We start from the raw sequence: 11,782 nt of genomic DNA, 5'->3' as shown, positions 1-11,782 counted from the left end.
GAAACAATAAAAAAAAAAAAAAAGTAAAGATCTTGAAATGAATTATTCATTCCATCTTAGGATCTTTCTAAAATTTGCCTAAAGTGCCCTTTTATTTTTTCGGAGATGTTTTTGCTATAGGGTGCGTGCACTCGCCAGACAGACAGAGAGAAACATAGAGACAGAAAGCGAGAAATCACCCCCCAGGGGGGATGGTCACGCCGCAATCCCTTCTCCTCCATTCTCCTCTCGGGATCTTGGGCACGCACGCACACACGCCCGGCGTGAGTTTTAAGCCACCAGGTCTGGGACGTGAACCGCGGTCGACTACGTGGGAGCCCAGCGACATAGCCATTATGTTAACTGCTGGTTCCCGAGTTTTAAAGATTTTTGTCCTGTCTTCAGCTATTGATAGGTTCATGTACCTATTTGAACAGAATCCTAACCTGTTTCCCAGCTTTAAGCAAAGTTCCTTAGCATTTCTTTGATTTAAAGTTAAAACTTCTTTTCTTGAAATTACCAGCTGAACTTGCTATTGAAAGTAGTTAGATTATTTAAGAAATTGTGTGATCAATAAAATGTGGGGGGAAAGGAATGAAAGACAACTGTAGACACCAGAGATAGTGTGAGAAGAGGGTGGGAAAGGGAAGAGGGTCAGAAATGGGGGTAAAATACACACATACATACACACACACACACAAACTAGAAATGGAAAATTATTGATGATAACATGCATGATTAAGTCACTATGCAGTATATGCTGGATGGGAAATCACATTTTGTATGCTGTGATGATGCTTAGGGAATGAATGTAAATTAATTTTTTATAATTATTTTTATTTAACTTTATTTATTTATTCATTTGTTTATTTCAATTTGACCAGAGAGGGACAGAAAGAGAGAGCAAAGGCAAGCCACCAGGTCCAGGACTCGAACCGTAGTCGACCATGTGAGAATCCAGTGCCTTTAACCACCACGCCACCTGCCAGCCCCAATGTAAATTAATTTTTAAAATGTTTCAAAAAAAAGCTCATGGAAATATGTGTAATAGGAAAACTATGTATGAATTTCCAAAAGTTTCTGTACCAAAATAAATTCATACTTTAATTGTAAAATAAAAAATAAAATAAAAATTGAAAAGACAACTCACAGAATGGATGAGAATATTTGGAAATCATATCTGAGATGAGACTTGTATCTAGAATGTATAAAGAATTCTTACAACTTGGGCAAGCAGGTGGCATGGTGGTTAAGACACTGGACACTGCCACATGGCTAACCATGTTTTGAGTCCCGGACCTGGTTGCTTGCTTTCTTATTTTTCCTCTCTCTCTCTTTCTATGTCTCCCCCTGGTCAAGGTAAAATAAATAAATGAATGGGGCCGGCAGGTGGCATGGGGGTTAAAGGCACTGGATCATGGCCAACCGTGGTTCGAGTCCTGGACCTGGCGGCTTGCTTTCTCCCTCTCTCTCTCTCACTCTGGCCCTCTCTGGTCAAACTGAAATAAACAAATGAATAAATAATAAATAAAAAGTTAAATAAAATAATTTTTAAAATAAATGAATAAATCTTTGGGAAAATAATTCTTACAATTCAATAATAAAAATACGAATAACCTGTTTTCAATTAGAAAACAGGCAAAGGATCTTAATAGACATTTCTTCAAGGATATATTAGTCATCAGGAAAATGCAAATTAAACTAAATGAGATACCATTGCACTCCTATTTGGATGATTAAGATTTTTAAAAATCCTAAATGTTAAGAAATCAAAACCCGGGGCCAGCAGGTGACATGGTGGCTAAGGTAGCTGACTCCCACATGGCCAACCACGATTTGAGTACCAGTCAACTGCCAGCTTAGTTAAGTGGGAACAGCACTAAACAAGTCTAATAAAAAATCTCTTGTGGTGAAGTGCAAGGAGCTGAGGAACACTGACGAAGAAATAATAAAGAACTTAAAAAGCCTACTCGCCTCCCTTCCATACAATCAGAAGTTTTAAATAAGGAGAAAATATATTTTAAAAATCTTTAATATAGCTTCTTAGAAAACTCTGCACAATTTCCTTTAAATGAATAGAACAAATGTTACATTGTTTTATGTGAATTCATTTATACAAGCCAGTTAATGAGAAGAATTGGTACATTGTATACCAGTCACACCAAGACAACAGAAGTGGGTTATGGTACATACTGTCTAGTTGTAGTGTCTTTTGTTTTTTTGGTTTATTTAAGATTTTATTTAACTTTATTTAAATTTGACCAGAGAGGGACAGAGTGGAGAGAGCAAGAGTGAGAAAGCAAGATGCCAGGTTTGGGATTCAAACTATGTCAGCCAGATGGGAGTCCAGTGGCCTTAACCACCATGCCATTTGCCAGTCCCTAATTGTAGAGTCTTACTTCATCAGAATTTAGGTAGAAAAGTTGGCTTCCCTTACTCCAAAAAAAAAAGATCAAAAGCTGAGTCAATGCCAGGTTTTAGACATACTTCCACTTTTATTTTTATTTTTTTTAAGAAGTTTTTGCTATAGGGCATATGCGTGTGCCAGAAAGGCAGACAGAACACGAGAAATCAACCCCCAGGGGAGATGGCCATGCCACAGTCCCTTTTCATCCATTCTCCTCTATGAATCTTGGGCACGCACACACATGCGCCCAGGACTTGAACTGTGGTCGACTACATAGGAGTCCAGCAACATAGCCTTTACGCCAACTGCTGGTCCAAAATTTTTTAATTATTTAACTTTTTAAAAAAGAATTATTTTAACTTGTTTTTGTTTGTTTGTTTTCCAGTTTGACCAGAGAGACAGACAGAGAGAGAAGGGGAAAGTGAGAAAGCGAGCCACTGGGTCTGGGACTCAAACCGCAATTGGTCGTGTGGGAGTTCAGCGCCCTTAAACACCACGCCACCTGCCAGCCCCAACTTTTTTTTTTTAAGAGAGATTTTTTGCTATAGGGCACATGCGCTTACGAGAGAGACAGAAAGCAAAACATCACCCATCAGGAGGGATGGCCGCACTGCAATCCCCTCTTCCATTCTCCTTTTTGGATCTTGGGCATACATGCATACATACCTGGTGTGAGTTTTAAGTCACCGGGTCTGAGATTTGAACTGCAGTGAACTACATGAGGGTCCAGTGACATAACCATTATGTCATGTGCTTGTCCCTATTTGTTATTTTTAATTTGACCAGAGAGAGGCAGAAAAAAAGGAAAAATAGAAAGTAAATTGCCAGTTCCAGGACTTGAACTGTGCTTGGCCATATGGGAGTCCACAACCCGAACCACGCCACCTGCCTGCCTCCCAAATGATCATTTAAAAGTAATCTTTAGGGACCAGCAGATGGCATAATGAACATTGCTGGACTCCCATGTAGTCAATCGGGTTCAATCACGGACCCAGTGGCTTAAATCACACCTGGCACATGTGCGTGTGCGCCCAAAATCCTGAGAGCAGAATGGAAGAGAAAGGATTGCAGTGTGGCCATTCCCCCTGGGGGCTGATATCTTGCTTTCTGTCTCCGGCTAGTGCACGTGCCCTAGAGTAAGACTATTTTTAAGAGACTTTTTTTGCTATAGGGTGTGTTCGCTCATCGGAGACACAGAAAGAGACAGAGGAGACAGGAAGTGAAAAATCACCCCCAGGGGGCATGGCCACGCCAGTCTGTTTTCCTCTCTTCACATCTTGGGATCTTGGGCATGCACGCGCACACATGCACTTGAAGTGAGCTTGAAGCTGTCAGGTCCAGGACTGAAACCGTGATATATACTATGTGGGAGTCCAGTGACAACCACTATGCCATCTGCTTGTCGCAGCAAAAAATCTCCTAAAAAAGCAATCTTTATTTAAACACACACAGCACTTATGCCAATGACAGGAATTTATTTTTTCACTAGATAAGGCTACAGTAGTTTGGATTGTCTTCGTATAGCTGCAATTCCATTCAAAATTCATACTAATTAAGATTTTTCCATCCAAAATAAGACTCCTACGAAGAGAGGGGAAAATTGCCCAAGGAAAAAACTGAAACGCTCTCCAAATAATTACATCTCATTTTAATTTTTAAGTAAGAAATGCTCAGTAGAAATAACTGATACTATCCCTTTATACCAAGAGGTGTCACAGAATGTGCTGGTCTACACAGACTCCTCCTTATACAACATACACTGCATTCTACTTAGAGATCTGATACTTAAAGCCTTATCCTGAAGGTACGCAGCCCTTACTTTGCCAAATAAATGGAAGGTTTTTGTATCGAGGACCCTATGCTAACGGCAGGTACACTTAGTGGCTATCATGTCTTCATATTCTTTATAAGCAATTGAGCCATCGGGCTCAATGGTCAGAACACTCAAGGGGCTGTATTTGGCAGGGACACACGATGGCCTGGGCACCGAGGAGTCCAGCTTCTCATAGATGATATTTTGTACCATGGTGTGCACTGGAGAGCCATACCGGTGCCCGACAGCCCTCGGACAGTCCCCTTTACAGTATCGAGGGTTGTATCTGTGTGGCGCCACTATCCAGTTGTCCCACTTCAGCTGATTAAAGCTAAGTCTGAAGTCATGAAGCTCACACTCATTCTGGGGAAAAAGAAACTGTTTGAAGTATTCACTCAGATTTAAGGATGCTGGAACCAGAGGCTTCTTCAATTCAGAGCTGACAGTTTCCTGATCTCTCCGGTGACGGGAAGACCTTCTACCTTCAGCAGCCTTTTCTCCCATGAGAGAGGCAGGCAGACTTCTCTGCTGGTCAGGACTCTGTGAGGGCCTTTCATAGTGAAGGGAATACCACCTGTGATAAGCCTGAGCACTTGTGTCATTCAGATATAAGATCAGCGAGGGGGGCACCAGGAGAGTCATGTTCAATGTGCCATCCTGTGCAGAAGGGTACTGCAGCTGGTCTTTCACGCATGTAAAATTTACAGACATGTGAATGCGTTTCTCACTGGAGACCACTAGAGGCTGAAGGAGGGTGGTCACATCAATCTCAAACCATTTATGTTTCTTCCTAAATTCAAACTGTGAGTTAAAGGTAAATGAGTATGTAGCCTTAGGGAAAGTTTTGTGGGAAGACTCTGGCTCCTTTATCACCAGGTTGAACACACATTTAACAGCAGAGGAAAAAGAAACCGAGTTGTTGAAAGTGTATAGCAAGACCGACTTGAGTAAGTGTTCAACAGCAGTAACACGATCCAGGTTAAACCGCAGGTCCACAGATGGAAGGATTCCTGAGAAGAAAAACAATCCACTAGTAGTGCTTGAATATAATCCAACATAATAGGAAGTCAAGCTAAGGAATTAGTATTTCATAAAATGCCTTCTCCCTTCTCTTTTCTCCCCTTTCCTCAAGTCTCAAAATCAAAAACAATAAAAAAAAATGGGGACAGCAGGTGGTGTGGAGGTTAAGGTGGCTGGACCCCACATAGCTAACTGAAAGGTTTGAGTCCTGGGCCTGGCAGCTTGAAAATACTGTGTGTGTGTGTGTGTGTGTGTGTCTCTCTCTCTCTCCTCTCTCCTCTCTCCAAAATCCCAAGAGGATAATAGAGGAGGAGGAGTTGCAGCATGGCCAGCCCCTCTAGAGGGGGTGATTTCTCCCTTTCTTTCTCTCCCCCTCCACCCCCACCAGAGAGCACATGTGCCTTGCAACAAAAATTAAAAAAAAAAAAAAAAAAAAAAAAGACAGAGGAAGTTAATAAAGAAAATGAAGACAATTGGTACCATAACTAATTCCCAGCAACCACAACCAGACCTTTTTATCTCTGGAAAGTCAGAATGACTTTGGTGGTAAATTAAAGCAATAGGGAATAATTACATTCTAAAATTCTAGTCTTTTTTTTTTTTTTAAGAATGATTTTATTTAACTTTATTTTAATTTGACCAGAGAGGGACAGAGTGAGAGACAGAGCGGGAGTGAGAAAGCAAGCTGCCAGGTCCAGGACTTGAACCATGGTTGGTCATGTGGAAGTTCGGCACCCTTAACCACCAAGCCTCCTGCTGGCCCCCTGAAATTCTAGCTTAATTGGCTCCAAACACAGAGGAAGTTAATAAGGATAGTAGTATTTTTGGGACCAGCAGTTAGTGTAATGGCTATGTCGTTGGACTCCCATGTAGTCAACCGCGGTTTGAGTCCTGGACCCGTGGCTTAAACTCACGCCAGGTGCGTGTGCGTGTGTGTCCAAGATCCGAAGAGGAGAATGGAGAAGGGATTGCGGCATGGCCATCCCCTCTTGGGGGTGATTTCTCGCTTTCTGTCTCTTTCTGGGGAGCCACCCCCCCAAAAAAACCCCCCCAAAAAAAAAAAAAAAAAAAAAAAGGATAGTAATATATTTTTCTTCTAGAATCTCCAGAGTGAAAACCATAATAAAAAACATGTATAAAAAATAAATAAATAAATAAATAAAAGACATGTATAGGGTCTGTGAGGAAGACATTTAAGCCCTAATGAATGAATTCAATTAAAAATTAACCCAATTGTCCAAGTTAATTTAGAGCACTTGAGATTGTGGTGCTCAACCCACCATAATAAAACAGAGTATCAAGGAAGGCGGAGGGGTTTAAAACAGCCACAACAACTGTGTTGGATTAGGATGATTTTCTGAGTCATGAGAATTTTTAAAAGCACTGCTCCTTTTTCTCATACAAGACCCGAAGCTGCTGAGTCAAACTTGGACTAATACTTTTTCTCCTAAGGACCTACTGTTCCAAGCAGACACTTGGGCTTTCCTCTCATAGAAAGCAATAACGGGCATAGCGGTTGGGGCACTGGACTCCTACATGGCTGACCACAGTTTGAGTCCTGGGCCTGGCAGCTTGTTTTCAAACTCTCTATCTCTCTGTGTGTCTCTCTGGTCAAATTGAAGAATAATAAATAATAATTTAAAAAAACAAGGAGAAACTACCCTGTTCAATACAGCCCACTAACAGCTACAAGGCATGTTTTAGACATATTTGTGGGTTGACGCCTTGGTAGAATGAGAAGAGATGCTGGCCCCCACTTTTTTTCCTTTTAGATTTTATTCCTTCATATGAGTTTTTGCCAGAGAAAGAGCAAGAGAGAGCAAACCACCACCTACAGTACTCAAACTGTGGTTGGCCATGTGGAAATTCAAGCACCTTAACCATGCCACCTGCTGGCCCCAGATGCTGACCTTCTTCAGCAGCTCTTCCCTCATCCTTTAAAACCATTAAGTCTGTTTAGCTCTAAAATTCTATCATATAAACCCACCTTAGTCAATAGGGGTATTAGAAAGAAACAGTTAAGATCGAATACCAGATGTTTTGATTAGATATTGAGTATCATGAAAAATAAAATACAACTCAAGAAGCAAGGTCCAGCTCCTTTGCATACTTGAAATCCAGAGGCCTCTATCATCTTCCCTCTACCCAGTTAAGCAATCTGCTCTTACACACCTGTCACTTGGTCTCCGGAAGCCTGCTTGTGCTGAGCATAGGGGGTGAAGAGCCGAACAGTGTTGTAGAGGTGACTTCTATAGAATTTGGGAATCCCCTCCTTGGTAGCATATGCCTTATACAGCTTCTTCATGTAGTGCAAAGCTCTGGAGTCTGGCTGCAGCCTAGGGGTTCCACCTTGCCCATCAGACAGAACCTTGAATAGAGGGGGAAGACGACCAGATCTGTCTCTCCCATCTATGGGCTGCAGCAAGGACCAAGGCTCAGCCTTAGATTCTGATTCAACACCAGCTGCAATCTGAGCTTCTTCCCTAGAAGCTTGAGAACCAAGGCTATTAGGAAAACAAAGCCAAGCAAAGTAGCAAAACCAAAGAAGGAATTTGCTGGGAAGCGCCATGGCTTGGAAAATCTAGCACGGAACACATCTCCCCATGCCAGTCTCCTTCCTAAAGACCAGGAAGACCGGAGCTTGGTCTCTTAAATAAATTTTAGGTGTGTGGGTGGAGTATAGTCCCTTCTGTAATTTGACTTCAAGGATGCCTAGGTGAAGCTAATTTTTATCAGTTCTATCTCAAACAGCTGATAACACCCTCTGTATCCAGTTTGCCCTCAATTAATACAGATTTATTTGCTTATTCAGTTATTTTCTCCCATTTCCCCTGGCATTTATTTAAAACCCGTTATCATAAGACTAATAAACTATCTCTATGTAGCTGAAACTCTTAAGAGAAATTGAAAAATGATCTTAATAGCCTCTCATTTTTCAGGAATTAGGACACTTAAAATATTCCTTAAGTGTTGGCTGAAACTTCCTAGGCACATGAAAAAAGTAATCACTTAATACTCAGATCTGTTGGTATGTGATTTATGGTACTGGCTTACTCTTATTTTTAAAAGAATTTTAATTTAATTTATCATTATTTTTAAAATTTTGACCAGAGAGAGAAACAGAGAGAAAGGGAAAGTAAGAAAGCAAGCCTCCAGGTCCAGGACTCAAAATCGTGATCAACCACATCGGAGTCCAACACCTTAATCACCATACCACCTGTCACCTGGGTTTATTCTTCTTCCATCCTCATCACCTCTCCTACTTTCAGGTGCTTACAATAACTCTATACTATACTCTGATTTGGAGGGTAAAAAGAAAGTCACAATTGGTAAAGAAATTCCAGAGAGAACAGAAAACGGCTCAGCCCTCCTTGATGGCTTCCTATAGAATATACACTTAGAACACTGTGATTGTGCTTGCAATGTGCTTAAAAGAGGATGTCACCTTTAACCTTGACTATTTATTTAGGTTTTTGCCATAGGGCATGTGTGCTCACTAAAGAGAGAGGAAAAGTGAGAAATTACCTCCCAGCAGAGCTGGCCAAACAGCAATCCCTTCCAGTCCATTTACCTCTCTAGATTTTAGGCACTCTCGCATATGCACCTGCCGTGATTTTCAAGATGCCATTTCAAGACTTGAACTGTGGGGAACCAGCAGTTAGCGTAATGGCTATGTCGCTGGACTCCCACGTAGTGGACCACGGGTCACGTCCAGGACTCGGTGGCTTAAAACTCACACCGGGCGCGTGTGCGTACGTGCCCAAGATCCTGAGAGGAGAATGAAGGAGAAGGGATTGTGGAGTGACCATCCCCCCTGGGGGGTGATTTCTCGCTTTCTGTCTCTATGTCTCTCTCTCTCTGTCTGGTGAGCGCACATGCCCTATAGTGAAAACCTCTCCAAAAAAAAAAAAGACTTGAACTGTGGTTTGCCAAGTGGGAGTCCAGTGCTTTAATAACTGTGCCACTCATTGGCCCCTTCCTTGACTGCTTTCTAAATAGAATATTTTTATGTTCTTACTTTGGTTTGCACACTCATCTGCATATACTTTGGTTGAGAGGTTTTAAGATATTTGCAGGTGCTAGAAAATAAGCAAATGCAGGCCAGCCGGTGGCATAGTTGTTAAGGTGGTTGGATCCCACATGGCCAACTCCATGGTTGAGTCCCAGACCTGTTGGCTTGGAAGTCACCCCCAGTGTATGTGTGCCCCAAATCCTGAGACGGTAACAGAGAAGGGATTGTGGCATGGCCACTCTCCTTGTAGGGTACTTTCTCATCCCCTCCACCTCCAGCAAGTGCCCAGTCATTATAGCAAAGCTTAAAAAACTGTTGTATTTATGTTCTTGTCTTGAAGATGAAACCAGGCTAGGTGTATTTTAGAAAAATGAAGTAAAGAGGCCAGCAAATGGCATAATGGTTGGGTCGCTGGACTCCCACACAGTTGACCACGGTTTGAGTCCCAGACCTGGTAGTTCAAATTCACACAGGGAATGTATGTGTGTGTACCCAAAATCCAGAGAGACTGGAGAAGGGACTGCGGTGTTACCATCCCCCGGGGGGGGGGTGACATATCACTTTCTGTCTGTCTCTCTCCAGCAACCACACATGCCCTATAAGAAAAACCTCTTTTAAAAAAAAGGGAGGGATGGGGCCGGCAAGTGGCATGGTAGTTAAAGGCGCTGGATTCCTACATGGCCAACCATGGTTCAAGTCTCGGACCTGGTGGCTTGCTTTCTCACTTCCTCTCTCTCTCTGCCTCTCTCTGATCAAACTGGAAAATAATAATGATAATAATAATAAATAAAGTTAAATAAAATAATTCTTTAAAAAAATAAATAAAATAAATTAAATTTAAAAAGGGGGGGAGATGGCACGCAGCAGCTGGACCTGAGGGTTCCTCTGGCAGTCTGCTGTCTGGTTCCAATGGCCCACTACCAGGAAGCATGCTGGGCTTTGAAGAGTTCAACCAGGCCATGGAGCAGCACAGCGGAAAGACCGTATTTGCCTACTTCACCGGTCCTAAAGACGCCGAAGGGAAAAGCTGGTGCCCCGACTGCGTGCAAGCTGAACCAGTCGTACGAGAAGCATGATAGTGAAGGATGTCTGTTTATCAATTGCCAAGTAGGAGAGAAACCTTATTGGAAAGCTCCAAATAATGACTTCAGAACAAAGTCGAAAATAACTGCAGTGCCTCACTACTTAAATGTGGAATATCTCAAAAACTGGTAGAATCTGAATGTCTTCAGGCTGACCTTGTGGAGATGCTATTCTCTGAAGATTAAGATTTGATTATGGCAAATGTCTTGATTTCCTGATTTGCTTTAGTATAAAGAAACTTCATAATTGCTTTAAATTGATGTTAGCAATAACTAAATGCTTGAAAAATTGCCTTATGTCTATACAATAGACAGTATTAAAGTGATCACAAACCTTCAGTTTGCCTGGAATATATGGACATCTTTAAGATACGAATAAAGTAAGTCATTAAGACTGGCAAAAAAAAAAGGAGGGGGGGCAGCAGTTGGTATAATGGCTATGTCCTTGTACTCCCATCCACAGCGGTTCAAGTCCCAGACCCGATGGCTTAAACTCACACCGGGCAGGTGTGCAAGTCCCAGACCCGATGGCTTAAACTCACACCGGGCAGGTGTGCGTGCATGCACAAGATGCCAAGAGGAGAATGGATTGGGGCGTGGCCATCCCCCTGGGGGGTGATTTCTTGCTTTCTGTCTCTCTGTCTCTGTCTTTCTGGCAAGTACACCCACCCTATAGCAAAAACCTCTCAAAAAGAAAGAAAGAAAGAAAAATGAAGTAAAGGTAAATCATAAAAAGCTGAAATTAGGGGATATCCAGTGCCACCCTGAAGGCGACTGTTTGCTGGAAGTAAACCCATACTCATCGTACAAGATACAAAACTAGTTTGTGCAGTACCTAAATTGATAAAAACTGAGGTCTTTTTGCAAAATTTAAGTTCACTGCCTGCCAAGTCTCCTTGGTCTGTGGAAACTAAGCCATGTAAGTTTCGCCCAAGTGTCGAGAGAGTTTAGTCATCATTCACACAGAGCCAGCAATTCCATCAGCGACACGTTTACCGACACTCTTCAAGGGGTACAAGACATCTTCAAGGATGCACGGGGTGGGAGGAGTGCGTGGCTGTCACACTCCCCGTCCCAGGTACAAACGCCTGGCGCAGGGGCTGGCTGCGGAGAGGTGGGCTCCTCTTTCTCTCCCAGCCCCACTACGCGGCGTCTGTGGTTTCCCAGATGACTGAGAACTCCCGCGGCCGACCTCGAGGAAACGCCAGAGCGGCCTGGGAAGGGCCACGGCCGGCCGACGCGTTTTAAGGCGAGGCCACCCAGAGAAGCCCGAGATCTCGCCCCTGCCTTTGGGCCTTGGGTCGCTGAGCCCCCTTTTGGCCACAGGACAAGATCACGCGGCACTTCGCCTTCCGCGGCCTCGGGGGCGCCCCCCGCGCCTGGGAGAGCTCGAAGGCCCGACGCTTCCGGCCAGGCGGCCCCTGCAGTCGGCTCGCCAGGCTCTCCTTACCCCCTTGTCCCCTGCCCCC

The 11,782-nt window shown here is 43.1% G+C and overlaps 1 protein-coding gene and 1 pseudogene across 2 annotated transcripts; one reads left to right on the top strand and one right to left on the bottom strand.

Moving 5' to 3' along the window:
• Positions 1-4,019: 4,019 nt before the first annotated feature.
• GDF9 (growth differentiation factor 9) lies at positions 4,020-11,775 on the bottom strand. Of its 2 annotated transcripts, XM_006166872.3 has the most exons (3): positions 11,149-11,775; positions 7,392-7,587; positions 4,020-5,209 (listed from the first exon to the last, which is right to left on the bottom strand). In XM_006166872.3, the coding sequence occupies exons 2-3, from the start codon at positions 7,522-7,524 to the stop codon at positions 4,248-4,250; spliced, it is 1,095 nt and encodes a 364-aa protein (XP_006166934.1). In that variant the 5' UTR covers positions 7,525-7,587; positions 11,149-11,775; the 3' UTR covers positions 4,020-4,247. The 2 variants fall into 2 exon arrangements, with proteins under 2 accessions (XP_006166934.1, XP_006166933.1); XM_006166871.3 differs by lacking the exon at positions 11,149-11,775 and having other exon boundaries at positions 7,392-8,355.
• On the top strand, positions 10,084-10,557 carry LOC102492829 (thioredoxin domain-containing protein 17 pseudogene; annotated as a pseudogene).
• Positions 11,776-11,782: the final 7 nt, after the last annotated feature.

Source organism: Tupaia chinensis, unplaced genomic scaffold (assembly GCF_000334495.1).
Source record: "Tupaia chinensis unplaced genomic scaffold, TupChi_1.0 Scaffold144346_1, whole genome shotgun sequence".
Lineage (NCBI taxonomy): Eukaryota > Metazoa > Chordata > Mammalia > Scandentia > Tupaiidae > Tupaia > Tupaia belangeri.
Note: the sequence above shows the minus strand (reverse complement) of the source record. Positions and strands in the feature narration are given on the sequence as shown.

Coding starts and splice junctions, on each gene's coding strand:
- GDF9 (XM_006166871.3), bottom strand. CDS start 7,788: ATGGCGCTTCCCAGCAAATTCCTTCTTTGGTTTTGCTACTTTGCTTGG. Junction 5,210..7,391: donor TTCCGGAGACCAAGTGACAG/GTGTGTAAGAGC, acceptor TTTTCTTCTCAG/GAATCCTTCCATCTGTGGAC.